Consider the following 15,136-nt stretch of genomic DNA (forward strand, 5'->3'; position numbering starts at 1 on the left):
CTCTGCAGAAGTGTTCACATGTGATGAAGTCCATCCACATGTTTGCAGGGGTTTGGGTGTGTCATCCCCCAGCTAGAAGCTTGCGTTTGTGCAATGGGACATGCATCAGTCCTGCACATATAGCCTTGGGGCTCATTACACCAGCCAGCCTCCTCTCCCCACTTCCCCAGAAGGGGAGGCCTTGCCATGCCCTGGGGGAGGAGACGGTGGAGTCCAGAGGTTGACCTGGAAGAGTGAGATTCTTCCCAGGCACAAGCACACAGATGGGCTCAGCCACAGTGCTCCTGGCAGGTTTACAGCTGGAAAACAACACAAAAAATTTTTATCTTGTGTTGAAAATAACTACTACCCTGACCGTGACCCCAGGGCTTCCTCTGAGTAAGGAGAGACCTCCTAGACTCCTTAGCATCCAGATTCCCTCGCTTCCCCAGAGGGCAGCTCAAAAGCACAGAGCCCCAAGGCCCAGCTCCTGCCCCTAAGGCTCTCCTGCCCATCTCCTCTCTCCCCACCCCCACTCGGTTCCCACGCATTCTTCAGCCATGACATCCTCACTCCAGGAGCTCAGCAGCCAGGGCCATGCCCTGCCCTGCCTTGCATTTGCTCTGCCCTGGTTCTACACTGGCCCTGGACCCGCAGGCCAGCACAGTTCTGTGGATAATATTAAAGTGGCTGGTGGGTGCGTACCGTGTTGCATGCTCTGTGCTAGGGGGTTCTTGTATATGTCTTATTTCATGCAGTAATCCTAGAAGACAGATTCTGTTATGTAGGAGAACACTGAGGCTTAGAAGAGTTTACATGACTTGTCAGCTAGTAGTAGCCAACCTGGATTCCAAGACAGGTCTGTGTGACTCCAAAGACCTTGCCCTTTGCTCTATGTCCAAAGGTGAGTCTAAATGTCCAGCCACACCTGTATGCGGTGATGCCTGTGGGTTTGGGTGTGGGAGCCTGCAGGTACAATGCCTGTGAAAGGTATAATACGTGTGTACGGGCACAGTAGCTCATGCCTGTAATCCCAGCACTTTGGGAGGCCAAGGCAGGAGGATCACCTGTGGTCAGGAGTTCAAGACCAGCCTGATCAACAAGGTGAAACCCCGTCTCTACTAAAAAAAAATACAAAAATTAGCTGGGCGAGGCTGAGACAGGAGAATTGCTTGAACCCGGGAGGCAGAGGTTGCAGTGAGCTGAGATTGCACCACTGCACTCCAGCCTGGGTGACAGAGTGAGACTCCATTTCAAAAAAAAAAAGAAAGAAAGGTATAACACAAGCCTAAGTGTGGAGGCATTCGTGTGGCAGATGCACATCTACGTGAACTTTGGTGAGTATGAACCCACTGCTTCTTCCTTGGAGTGTACCTCCCATCCCATGTCCTTGTTAAGGCCACTCTTGCATGTCACCTGGGAAGCATCTTCTGTTGCCGTCCCATCAGTTGCTGAGCCAAGGCCACCTGCCGAGGATGGCGATTTAAGTAAGAGTAGCTTTCTCATGGGTTGGAAGAGATTTGGGGCCACTTACTGGCTGGTGACCTTGAGTGAGTTATCGCCCTTCATAGGCTCAAGTGTTCTGATGTCTAAAGTCAGGGAGGTGGGCTGGAACCTAAACCTAGCCACTTAGGTTATCTCTCTCTGAGAGTTTCTAATGCTCTGCAAGAGCATGGTGTGGAGTGTGGCTTACTGGGCATGTTGTGGGCAGGCCAGGATTAAATTAATTAATGGGAAAGCACTTTGCCAATTGGAAAGCACCACAAAAATTTCAATATTTACATAAGGTGTCATTATCACGACTATTATTTGCTTAATGGGTCCAGAGCTTGCAGCTGGTTTGTGTATGTTGGAGCTTGTGCATGTGTGTTTTTTAAAAACTGTCTGTGACTGTGTGTGTATTTTGTTGTGGATGTGTCCATCTGAGTATCTATTTTTGTGTATATGTATTTACAGTAGGGGTTCTATAGAGTGCAGTGGTTGCTGCACTGGGAGTGGGGAGGCCTGAGTTATGTCCAGTTTTCCAGTGACTAGCAGTGTAGGTTCAGTTAAGTTGTTGCTTTTGGGACCTCAGTTTCCTCATCTATAAAATGGAAGTTTGGCCTCGATGACTGCCACAGTCACTCCCACATTCTGTTGATCCTGTCTAGGTGAGGGTGTGTCTCTGGGCATGTATTTGCAAGCCGGAAGAATATCAGCGTGGCAATTCATTCATTCGAACATCCCGGAGTGCCTCCCGCCTGAAAGTGCAGTGCTGGCCGCTGCTTTCATGCGCAAGGATGTGTGTCCCTAGCTTTGATGGCTCTGCACTGGATGGCAAGGGTGTGGACGCCACCATATGTCTGTAGGAACACTAACCTTGGGTGTCTGATTCTGTATGTGATGAAGTCAGTGTGTGTGTGTGTTCACCAGTGAGGCCAACTGGGGAGGAGAAACCTGTGTAGAAGTCTTCAAGGTTAAAACAATTTGTGTAACGCGACCGCCAGGCCTGTATAGCACTCTGCCTGGATGAGAAGCAGATGTTGCTGTGGGTGGAGCTGCAGGGAAGCTGCTGTGGGTCCCACCTCTAGCCCAGCCTCCCACTTCCCCCAGCCCAGCCCAGCTCAGCATGCAGCTCCCATCTGAGCGCCTTACAAAGCGGCCAGTTCTATGGCCTCTGCTTCCTTTTCTCCAGACTTCTCAAAAGGAAGACAGACAGTTCAGCCGGGCCTCTGGAAACATCCCTCCTCAGCTCCAGATACTGGAATCGGAATGGCCCTTTAGGGAGGCTCTCTTCCCCTCTGGCCTTTCTGCTTGGGCAGCCTAAGACTTGGAATAGGAATTACTTGAGAACTGTTAAACTTTTTCCTCCTAGCTGGGAAGCTCCCAGAAGGTATCTTCGTTTCTCAAAGATGCTTATCTGTTCTAGTGAAAAATGGTACAATTTTATTTCCTCTTTTTTTTTTTTTTGAGACAGGGTCTCACTCTGTTGCCCAGGCTGGATTGCAGTGGCATCATCTCAGCTCACTGTAGCCTTGACCTCCTGGGTTCAATTGATCCACCTGCCTCAGCCTCCTGAGAGAGTAGCTGGAACTACAGGCATGCATCACCATGTCTGGCTAATTTTTGTATTTTTTATAGAGACGGGGTTTCACCATGTTGCCCAGGCTGATCTTGAACTCCTGAGTTTAAGTGATCCACCCACCTCGACCTCCCAAAGTGTTGGGATTACAGGTGTGAGCCACTGCACCTGGCTTATTTTATCTGATAGACCCCCCCTTAGTTAAATTGAAACAGCATTTGCTGAGTGAACACCACATGCTCAGCACACCCTGTTTTATTTTCTTCATAGCTCCCATTGCTATCTGGAAGACCCTAGGTCAGTATTTATTTACTTGCATATTATGGAAGGTTAACTCCACCGAAGCAGGGGCCTCTTCTGTCTTGCTAATAACTAGGGTATTGTCTGGACCACAGTAGTATGTTAACTAAGTATTTGCTGAAGAATGATGGCTCTGTGGCTCACACCTGTATTCTCAGCCACTGGAGAGGCTGAGGAGGCTGGAGGATCACTTGAAGCCAGGATTTTGAGACCAGCCTGGGCAACATAGCAAGACCCTGCTAATTTTAAAAAATTAGCTGGGCACAGTGGTGAGACCCTATCTGCCCCACACTCCCCAAAGAATGATGAGCTAACAGACTGGTAGGGGCTGAGCATCAGCTTTACTGGGATTTTAACTGAAAAGTAAGCATGAGCTTCCCAAGAAATTCTATAAGCTGATCCCTAACTGCCCTTCTCCTTATCGTTCAGATGGCATTTGCGGATCACAGTCGCTGTGGAGGTTGGGGGCTGGTGCCTACAGGGGTGAGGCTAGAAGCACGGTGCACCTAGGGCTGGGTAGGAGGATTAACTCAGCCCTGGCTTCTTCTTTTCTCTTTAGCTGCCTTTCTTGGGGACATTGCCCTGGACGAAGAGGACCTGAGGGCCTTCCAGGTACAGCAGGCTGCGGATCTCAGACAACACACAGCTCGTAAGTCCTCCATCAAAGCTGCAGGTAAGCCGGGTGCCAATGGGCCCTCTGTGTCCTAGAAATGGGTTCCAGGCTTAGGGAAACAAGGAATCTCCCTGTTCCCAGCCAGGCCCTCCCAGGACAGAGGCCATGAGTTTGACCCCAGCACATGGGTCTATCTTCCCTCGGGATATCTTCATCCCTTCCCCAGAGGAGTAGTAAATATAGATATCCCCAGCAACTAAGAACTGACATTCTTTTTGTTTACAGTTTAAAAACCACTTTCAAAAGTATTGTCTAGCCTGACTGTCCCCAGCCACCTTTAAAGGTGGTGTCAGGACAACTCCTGTTTTATAGGTACAGAAACTAAGATTCACAGAGGTAAAGTGACCTGCCCAGGATCACACAACTAGTGAGTGGCAGAGCTGGGACTGGAACTCAAGCTTTCTCACTCCAGATCTGAGACTGCCCAACACTGCAATCCCTCCTGGGCTCTCCTGTTCCCACTTTGCAAATTTCTGTGCATCCTCTGAGGCCCATTTCAGGAGCTTCTCCTATTCTTCTTTCCCAGTTGCCCCCCAAACATGACTGTCCCTCCATTTTCCCTGTTTTCTCCCTCCTCTGTGCTCACACTGTTACCCTGTCATTTATCACACCATATTGAAAGGATTTGCTCCTATGTCTCCCTAGTTCTTTAAGGTCAGGGATGCTTTATTCTTATCCTTGATTGTGGTCCAAACTCCTAAAAACCCATGTGGTACTTGTGCATGGATACAGGAATGGGAGGGATGAGGGCCTGGGCTGTGTCTGTTCTTTCCAGTCCCTTACTGCTCTGTAGAAGGGTGAAAGCTCCTCACTGCCAGTGCTGATGTTTGAGACATGGTCCTGAGAGCACACAAATAGCCCTCCCCTTCCCAAAGGGCAGGGGCAGGGATTCTTTCTTCTTTTTTTCTGTCTTTTTTTTTTTTTTTGAGACAGGGTCTCAGTCTGTTACCTAGGCTAGAACGCAGTGGCACCATTTCGGCTCACTGCAACCTCTACCTCCTGAGTTCAAGCAATTCTCGTGCCTCAGCCTCCCAAGTAGCTGGGACCACAGGCATGCAACACCACGCCTGGCCAATTTTTTATATTTTTAGTAGACACGGGATGTCACGGTGTTGGCCAGGCTGGTCTCGAACTCCTGGCCTCAAGTGATCTGTCCTCCCTGGCCTCCCAAAGTGCTGGGATTACAGGCGTAAGCCACTATACCAAAGGGCAGGGATTCTTATTGAGGGTCTGCTCTGGGAACACTGTGGTGTGCCTGAAGTTGTCCTGTCCAGCTTGAGGGAAGATCCTGATGTGGGCACCTTATGGAATAAAGTACCCCAGAGGGCAGGTGGCATTGGAGGGTGACCTGGTGGCCTGCTAACAAGTAAGGCTCATGTGACCTTAGTGGGGACTAGTAGGTATGGCACAACGGAAAGCTGCATGGAGGGGTCCCCTGCTAACCCACCAGGTGACTTTGGCCAAAGCTTTGGCCTTAGTTTCCTCATCTGTCAAATACAATACAACACTTGTCCACATGCCTTAGAGCTCCTATGTCAAATGCAAACATGAATTTGGGAAATCAAAAGAAGGCATAGAGTTCTGAATGCTCCACAAATGTCAAGGTTTATTCAATGAGAAGGGATATTTTCCTAATCTCAGATCCCCACAATTCCTAGAAAATGAGTACACCTTTGTTCTCTTTTACGATTATTGTCAATTCTTGCTATTTATGGAAGTTATAGAATAACTTTATAGTTACTCTGTACAGTCACTGAAAACATTAGCAAATACTGACCCATTGCTCCTAGGGAAAATACAGGGTCAGGTTCCTTCAAGCCTCTGGTCACAACATTTTTGTCAACTGATCAGTGCATCACCTTGTTTTATGAGTGTTTCTTTTTAAAGACACCTTACTTAATATGGAGCTGATTCATTAACATTGAACTCATGACCAACAGCACTCTAACTCATGCCTCAAAGAAGCTTACCTAGCACACGTATGTTCTCTGTGAGGCATATCACAGCCTTCTTGCCCTTGGGAACACCAGAGAGCACTTCAGCATTATGCTCAGGGGCTGTTTTAAACAGCGAAACCCTCAACAAAGCGCACAAAAACACAAAAAACAGGGCACTTTCACTAGACCTCAAAAAGGACACTTGGTTACACAATGGGAGCCGAAAGCAGAAGGCGGAGCGTTGCCTTATTCCACCTCAGCTGGGAACATGCATGTTGGGTGACTGAAATTTTTCACTGCTCTGCAGATGTCCACAAATGACCGTGAAAGCCCTGAGAGTATTGATTTTGGGGACTACGAATAAATTTTAGCCAGTAGACAAATTTGCAAGCACAGAATCCATGAAAAATGAGGTTTGACTATGCTTTTGCTTTCCTCCTCTTTCCCTCCACTCACTAGTCACCATGACTTCCTCTCTCAGTTGCAGGAAACACTTCTACCCCCAGCTGCCAGAGCACCAACGGGCAGCCTCAGAGGGGAGCCTGTGGGAGATGGAGAGGTAGATCCCGTAGCCGGCGGGCGGCGACGTCCCGACCAGAGCGTGTGTGGCCCGATGGGGTCATCCCCTTTGTCATTGGGGGAAACTTCACTGGTGAGCGTGCTATTGTGGGTCCCAGAGTGTAACCAGCTTCCAGGCCTGGCCTTGTGGCAGCCCTGCCAGGCACGGAGGCGTGGGTGCCACCTGCAGCCCGAGTGCCCACACATTCCTTTCCAGGCAGTCTGCTCTCAGAATGGCTGTGACTCTTCAGTGGTGGGTAGGGGGTGGGACTGCCTGAACACCGTGGCAACCTGGCTTCCTTCCTCCTGGCAGGTAGCCAGAGGGCAGTCTTCCGGCAGGCCATGAGGCACTGGGAGAAGCACACCTGTGTCACCTTCCTGGAGCGCACCGACGAGGACAGCTATATTGTGTTCACCTATCGACCTTGCGGGTGAGCAGGAAGCCCTAGGCGCTGCACCTTCCGCCATTGCCCCAACCCAGGTTCTGCCCTGGGCCCTGCCACTGCCCCCAGCTGGGCACAGCCTTGGGTCCCTTTGTCCCCTCCTGCTATGGGGCATCTACCCAGGAACTGCCCCTTGTGCGGCTGTGACCTCCAGCACACAGCCTGGGCACTCGGTGCTCAGGGCCCCCCACTCCCCTTCGCTCCCCTGCCGCCCCGCCCCCGGCAGCCTGGCCCCGCCCCTGAGTGGATGCACTCCCCCAGCTCGGGACCGCCCCCCTGAGCTGGCCCCGCCCTCCAGGTGCTGCTCCTACGTGGGTCGCCGCGGCGGGGGCCCCCAGGCCATCTCCATCGGCAAGAACTGTGACAAGTTCGGCATTGTGGTCCACGAGCTGGGCCACGTCGTCGGCTTCTGGCACGAACACACTCGGCCAGATCGGGACCGCCATGTTTCCATCGTTCGTGAGAACATCCAGCCAGGTAGGTACCTGCCCCTCGGTGCGGCCTTGGTGGGCGGCTCCCGCCCCAGCCCCCACCTCCAGGACCCCTGGGGGCAGTGGCAGCCGCTCCAGCCAGCCGTCGCCTGGGCCCGCAGAGCTGCCCACAGCCTGGGTTGAGCCAGCCCCTGCCCTTGAGGCATTTCCTCCTCCGTGGCAGATCAAGGACCCGCATCTGTGGAGCTCCTCTGGGAGGCTGGGCCAGGTCCTGGTCCTGGACAGCGGTAGCCCGGGCAGCCTCTAGGGTGGGGCATGGGCGTAGTGGGCCGTCCTGGGGACTGCTCAGGCCTTTCTCCCCACCTTTGCCCACTATCTGCCCTCTGCCTGGTCTGCCCTCTGAGGGCTTTTCTCTCATTTTCTCGATGTCTCTGTCCCTCCCTTCCCGCCTCCTCCCTCTCTCCCAGGCGTTCTCCACTCTTCACTGCTCCTTCTCAGCTGTGGCTCTAGAAATGGTGCTTCCTTCCCATGTTCCCTTGAGTCCTCCATTCACCAGGCCCTCTGCTGGACGGGACTCTTCCTGAGACCCTCCCCATTCCCCAGGCTCCCCTTGGCTGCTCCCCGGACCCTCAGGTAGGGGGACTCTCTCAGATACAGGAAGGACTCCATTCCCTGCCCTGGAAAGTGAGCGTTGCATCCCAGGCAGACCCACCCCCTCCTCTCCCCCCACACCCTTTTCCTGATCTTGGCAGGGCAGGAGTATAACTTCCTGAAGATGGAGCCTCAGGAGGTGGAGTCCCTGGGGGAGACCTATGACTTCGACAGCATCATGCATTACGCTCGGAACACATTCTCCAGGTGGGAGACGGGACTGGGGCTGGGCCTCTGCTCGGGCAGCCCCACCCTGCCCTCTGTAGGCTATTCTCCTCCTGCCTCCCACTTCTGGGGCAGTGACCCAGGAAAAGAGTGGCCCTCTGGGGGGCTGTGGCCTCCAAGCAGAGGGTCCGTGGATGTTGCCTGCCCTCCTGTCCTCTTCCACGGGTGGGTCTGTGGCAGGGCCTTACCACCGTGTGCACCCAGGGTACCTGGCGGAGGAGGCTGAACCCAGCCACTCTGCAAGCCAGGCAGTGTGGGGTAGCCCCAAACTATCAGCCCAAAGGGTGCTGAGCTTTTATTTGTGGGCCATTTGTTTGTTTTTGTTTTTGTTTGAGACAGGATCTTGCTCTATCACCTAGGCTGGAGTGCAGTGGCACAGTCATGGCTCACTGCAGCCTCAAACTCCTAGGCTCAAGGAATCGTCCCGTCTCAGCCTCCTGAGTAGCTAGGATGACAGGCACACGCCACCGTGCCTTTTTTTTAGAGATGGGGTCTCACTATATTGCCCAGGCTGGTCTCGAACTCCTGGGCTCAAGGGATCCTCCCACCTCGGCCTCCCAAAACGCTGAGATTACAGGCGCGAGCCACCATGCTCAGCCATTCCTTTTTAATTAGTCTGCTTTTTTTGTAATTGGCCAGTTTGCACGAAGCCTGACCCCTGCCCTGGACTAGCCCCCATGCCCAGCTCCGAAGCACATCCTCCTTATCTGAGGCCCAGGTCCCCAGAAGCCACAACCAGAGCCCTCAAAGGTGGTGGCCCAGCCTCCCCTCCCCCAAGATTCTCCTTAGCAGAGTGTGGGAAATGGCACCTCCCTCCTCCTCAAACTCCTTCCTGGCCTGGCCATTCCCAGGCCTGGTGCTTTGCTCATCCTCTGTCTGTGTCCCAGACAGTGGCCCTGCCCCCTCTTCTCAGTGCTTCTACCCGATCTGCTCTTCCTGCCTGCAGACCTGCAGGAACAGAGACCAAGGAAGGGTGGTGAGGTCATTCTGCCCCCCACACCCACAGACCCGGCCTTACATTTCCCACCACATCCCACCCCACCCCCTGCTGTGATCCACCCAGCTGGGTGTGAGTCAGGGGCCCTGGGGAGGTGGAGGGCTGCCTGCCTCCCCTTCACTCTGCTCCTCCCAGTGCAAACACCCAGGATTCAGCAGGGAGGAATGGCCAGGACAGGAGACACTGATAGATTGGGAGCTGGTGGGGCTGTCCCCGGGGCTTGGTCTGGCTGCAGTGGAATCTGCCTTTGGCCTTGTTCCAGGTGCTTTCAGATGCAGCCTGTGCCAGCAGGGTGAGGAGCTGGCCTGGGGAGTCCTGGGAGAAGTTTAATTAGGGCTGGAGCAGCATGAGGGGCTGCAGAAGCAGGGGCCCAGTGGGGCTGGAGAGAGATGACCCGCTAGGGGCCTGTAGCTTTCCTGGGGCTGGGAGTTGTGGCCAGCCTGAGCTGGGAGCACCAGTGGGTCCAAGGGCACCCTGGACCTGCATCCCTGACCTCCCAAAGTGTTCCTGGGGCTCCCCCGACTCCTGTGGTGTGGCTGCCACGGAGCAGGGTGGCTGCTGGTCAGTGGGTAGCATAATGACAGGGTGAGACGTCTCCACCCGGCCCTGACCCTGCTGAGGAATGTCTGAGCTCCAGCAGGGTCGTGACTTGTGGGTACATATGGGCATGCCACCCACTCCCTGCCCACTGTCCATGAGACACTCACCCTTACTTTTCTCCCTCTTCTTCAGGGGCATCTTCCTGGATACCATTGTCCCCAAGTATGAGGTGAACGGGGTGAAACCTCCCATTGGCCAAAGGACACGGCTCAGCAAGGGGGACATTGCCCAAGCCCGCAAGCTTTACAAGTGCCCAGGTCAGGGCAGAGAAGGGATGGGTGAGGGCGTGGAGGGCAGGGCCTGAGGGAGGCAGAGGCCAGGTGCCTGGTGCCACCAAGAAGGCTTAGGCTGCAAGTCTTAGAGAAGGGTGTGGCGGGGGAGGGGACCCCATAGGAGGGGCAGTGTCCAAGTGAAGGAGGCCGCTGGGGGTAGGCTCAGGTGGGTGGTCAGAAGCTGAGCCGCCACCTTCTGAGGGTCTGTAGGGGCGGAAGTGGGGAGAACAGCAATCCTAGGAGAGGGAGGTGGCACGGAGCCCCACCAAGGGAGCTTGACCTTAGCTCTGGAACCCATATTGCCTTCACAAACAGGGCAGCACTGGGCTGGGAGGTAGGATGGCGTGTGCTGTATGTGAGGCAGGGGGGTGGATCTTACAGGGGCAGGACCATTGCAGACACCCTCCCACTCCTCAGGCATTCTCCCCTCCCCCAGAGGATGCCAAGGTTCAGGGGTGGGTGAGCCAGAAGATGGGGGGATTTGGCACCTGCAGCCCTGCCCTGTCATTTCCTTTCCTCACAGCCTGTGGAGAGACCCTGCAAGACAGCACAGGCAACTTCTCCTCCCCTGAATACCCCAATGGCTACTCTGCTCACATGCACTGCGTGTGGCGCATCTCTGTCACACCCGGGGAGAAGGTATGTGTGGGCTCAGCCTCTGAGCCTCCCCCTCCCCTGCGGGTCCCCATACCTCAGGGACTTCTCCCACAGTGGGGGTCAATATGGGTGCCAGCGACCTACCTGGCTACCGTAAATGTATCAAGTCCAGAGCGCTGATGGAGCACGGCTGTGGGAAGGGGCTCCTGGCATTCACTGCCTTCCCTGGTATCTCCCAATAATTGTAAATTAGTGTTAATTTGCACATAGCACTTGCTGTGTAGGTCTATTTTGATTATCTAGTTCTTCTTGGGTGATTTTCCTACATCACCTCTTTTAGTTTTTATGGCTACCTCCACCTTTATTTTACAGATGAGGAAACTGAGGCACAGGGTGGTTAAGTAACTTGCCCAAGGTCACACAGCTAACAAGGACTGAGGTGGGACTGGAGCTCTTCTCAGGTCTGGGTTCCCTTGGATGAACTGCTCAGCCTGACGCTCAGCTCTCATCCGTCTCATCAGGGCTTGGGCCAGGGGCTCCTGAAGGGCTCTTCCCGATTCTGACAGGCTCTAGTCCTGGGAACAATTCAGGAATGATGCAGGTGCCTCCAGCAGGATGCTGCCTGGTGGGTCTCTCCTTCTCACCCATCCTTCCCTCTTTGCTGGAGAGCAAAGGACCCTCCAGTCTTTGCTCTGTGGGCCTGATTTTCTGTGCCTGGCTCTCCACTGGCACTCTATTCTCCTCCCTCTACCTGTCACCTGCTATATCAGTTCTGATCCATAGAGAAAGCTCAGCTCCACCTTCTGTCTTACCTTGTGGGGAAGTACCCAGTTCTCATACTTGCTGCCACGTGGGGCTGGCTTCGGGCATACTACGGGATCGGGTCAGAGCTGTCTCCATCTTCACAGTCTAGCTCGGATGTGACCTCCTTCAGGAAGCCTTCCCTGCTCGTTACTAATTGGTGGCAAGTAGGGTGGACACCGAGTGTGGGGAGGGCCCCCAAGCCTGTCCGGTCAGGTTTCCCACTGCATGGTTGATTAGCCCTGTTTGAATACCTAAGGTGATGAGAGTCTCACTACTTTTCAGAATAATTCATTCTGTTCTCTAGCCAGCTCTTTTTTTTTTTTTCTTGAGACAGAATCTCACTTTTTCACCCAAGGTGGAGTGCAGTGGCGCGATCTCAGCTCACTGCAACCTCTGCCGCCCAGGCTCAAGCGATACTCCCACCTCAGCCTCTGGAGTAGCTGGGACTGCAGATGTGCGCTACCATGCCCGGCAATTTTTTTTCTATTTTTGATCGAGACAGGGTTTCGCCATGTTGCACAGGCTGGTCTCGAACTCCTGAGCTCAAGTGATCCTCCTGGCTCAGACTTCCAAAGTGCTGGGATTACAGGCGTGAGCCACCACATCTGGCCTGTAGCCAGCTCTTAATGTTACAACGTCTCTTCTTCTCCCTTAAGCCCCCCAATTGCTCCAGTACTTTCCTCAAGAGTAATGCAGGATAACTCACTCCCTCTTTCCCACGTCAGCCCTCCTAATGTGGGGAGACTACTCCCATCCCTTCTTAGATCCATTCACGGTCTTTTCACACAGACTCTGGACCTCTGCACCAACCCCAGACCTTCTGTGTCCATATTTTTATTGCTCCCAAGCTACAAGACTTTATTTTCCTTGACTGGGGCATGGTTCTTAATGTCATAGTGCAGCGTTGAGCTGGATTCAATTCTATTATTGATTGCATTGTTCATTTCGACATCTCAAGATCATTTTGAATCAGAATTTCACCATCCATCAGGTAGCCCTCCTCTTACCTCTGCCATGAGCTCCTTTGATAAGCATGACTTCTAGGTCTTCATCCTGGCCTTTGATCAAAACATAGAACAGCACACAAACCAAAGAAGAACCAAGATTTCCCTGCAAATTGACATTAATCTTTTAATCTAGGCTTTGAGCAGAGTTATTACACCAGTTCTGATGCCACTTAAGGTCATTACTATCCAGCCACAGGTGACCACCAGTTGACCGGGATGTACGCTCCTTCTGAGACCATACCTTGGTCATCTTTCTGTCGTTGGCCCAGGAAGTGTTTCATAAATGCTGAATAAGTAAGATGCAATGCCTTACCAAATTAAATCTACTGTTCCACCCGTTGACAAAACCCCTTTTAAAAGGAAGACAAATGTGTTCGACCTGCCTTGTTTCCAGTGAACCCAAACTGGCTCCTAGTAATCAAGTGTTTCTTTTCTAAATGGTCACAGACCATCTGTTTCACTGGGGATTGACGTTTGGCCCAGTGGTTTGCAATTCCCAGAATCCGCTCCTTACTCTCCTCCCAGCACACACACCCCTTTGAAGATTGGGAAAGCTTTTACTCTGAGTCCTGCAGATTACACATGCTAATCACATCTGCAAATTATTTGACTGTCTCCTCTGATGTCATTGATGAGCTTGGAGACAAAAACCAATGTAGAGAGGTGCTCATGGGCTCTCCTCCTTCTATGTTATTGAGCTTCTATTTCCTTTTCAAACAATGCTTATTTTCATTTGTTGTAATTTGAAGATCATTCTTACGTGGACAGATTTTTATTGAGAGTTGAGTAATTCTGGCTTCTCTCTTGGTTGATATTCTACCGTCTTCCCTTAAAAGTGAACCCATTCTTCCTTGTTCTGAATCTCACTTAAAAAATGGCAGTTCTGGCCAGTATATGGCCCATGCCTGTAATCCCAACACTTTGGGAAGCTGAGGCAGGAGGATCACTTGAGGCCAGGAGTTTGAGACCAGCCTGGCTAACATAGCGGAACTCCATCTCTACAAAAAATTTTAAAAATTAGCTGGGTGTCTGGTGGGTGCTGGTAGTTCCAGCTACTCGGGAGGCTGAGGTGGGAGGATTGCTTGAGCCTGGGAGTTCAAGGTTGCAGTAAGCTATGATTACGCCACTACACTCATGCCAGGGGGGCAGAGCAAGATCTTGTCTCAAAACAACAACAAAAAATTGCATTCCTTTTTTGCTGTTTTCTACCAGCTATGCCTTGGCTTCCTTTGTTTCCCTCTAGAGGGTTCCCATTACTCCAGCCTTGGGAAATCTCACCCACCGATAATAATAGCAATAACTAACAATGATTGAACATTTGATTGAGCAGGTATGCGTTAAATTATTATTATTATTATTATTATTGAGACGTGTTTCATTCTTGTTGCCCACGCTGGAGTGCAATGGCACGATCTCAGCTCACCGCAACCTCCTCAGCCTCCTGAGTAGCTGGGATTACAGGCATGTGCCACCACACCCCGATAATTTTGTATTTTTAGTAGAGACGGGTTTCTCCATGTTGGTCAGGCTGGTCTCGAACTCCCGACCTCAGGTGATTCGCCTGCCTCAGCCTCCCAAAGTGCTGGGATTACAGACGTGAGCTGCTGCGCCTGGCCATGTTAAATTCTTTATGTGTGTTATGTCCAACATTATCGTACAGCAACATTACGGGCCAGATGCTAACATTATCCCTGTTTTGGATATGAGAAACCAGGCTTGGAAAAATTTAGTAACTTCTCCAAAATTACACAAAATTGGATTATGACACAAGAGTCGGTGATTGCAATACTATGTGTGTTCTAAAGCCCTGCTGCATTTCAACAATTACTTTAGTGCTCTTCAGCAAACCTGTGTGCCTGCTATGTGCCCAGCACTGGGCCAGCCACCAGGGATGTACAGATGCACAAGACGGTCCCTGGCCCTGAGCAGTGGAGTCAGGTGGCACGCTACTTACCTTCCTGTCTGGGAGTTTTTGCAATCGGCAGGGGTATGGCATTGGGCTAGGATCAGCTTCCTTCCCTGTTCTTCCTGGCTGGCCTGGGCTAACACTAGTCTCTCTAGTGGACGCACATGGCCTTGCCCCAAAAGCATCTCTCTCTGCCTTGGGGCTGCTCCCGCTGCAATTCCCAGAGGACTCCTGTCCTTTTTTTTCAGAAGCTTGCCTGGAGCTGCAGAAAGAGAAAAGGGCTAACTATAAAAATTCCAGATTAATCAACGCATGGTTGTAGAAGTACACGAAGTAAAAACTAGCCACAGTCCTGAATGAAATTGGAGAGTTGTAAGGGAAGCCAAGTGGCACCCTGGGGACGTGAACATTGAAAGGGCCTGCAGAGCCTGGTGTAGTAGAATACTAACAGCCTCTCTATTGTTTAACAATCATGTACCACGGAAAGCATTAGGCACCTTACATGCCGGACCTCGCTATTCCCCATAACACTTTTACGACCTAGGTACCATTATCCCTACTGTACAGCCAAGAGAATGGTGGCTTCAAGCGCTTGAGTGAATCTACCCAAGTTTACACAGGTAGTAGTGGTGAAATTGGCATTCGGTTCTAGGACTTTCTGACTCCAAAGTCTATGGCCTTTCAAAGGTAAACCT

The 15,136-nt window shown here is 52.1% G+C and overlaps 1 protein-coding gene across 3 annotated transcripts in view; it reads left to right on the forward strand.

The window, feature by feature from the left end:
* The window catches only part of BMP1 (bone morphogenetic protein 1), a 47,212-nt gene that overhangs the window by 4,600 nt on the left and 27,476 nt on the right, over window positions 1-15,136 (forward strand). For all 3 annotated transcript variants that reach the window (XM_024929869.4, XM_008977243.5, XM_003823603.4), the window contains exons 2-8: window positions 3,900-4,013; window positions 6,432-6,602; window positions 6,822-6,939; window positions 7,250-7,428; window positions 8,135-8,240; window positions 9,988-10,112; window positions 10,651-10,766. In XM_024929869.4, the coding sequence (XP_024785637.1) occupies window positions 3,900-4,013; window positions 6,432-6,602; window positions 6,822-6,939; window positions 7,250-7,428; window positions 8,135-8,240; window positions 9,988-10,112; window positions 10,651-10,766 (929 nt within the window). The remainder of the gene's footprint in view (window positions 1-3,899; window positions 4,014-6,431; window positions 6,603-6,821; window positions 6,940-7,249; window positions 7,429-8,134; window positions 8,241-9,987; window positions 10,113-10,650; window positions 10,767-15,136) is intronic.

This window comes from Pan paniscus, chromosome 7 (assembly GCF_029289425.2).
Source record: "Pan paniscus chromosome 7, NHGRI_mPanPan1-v2.0_pri, whole genome shotgun sequence".
NCBI classification, from domain to species: domain Eukaryota; kingdom Metazoa; phylum Chordata; class Mammalia; order Primates; family Hominidae; genus Pan; species Pan paniscus.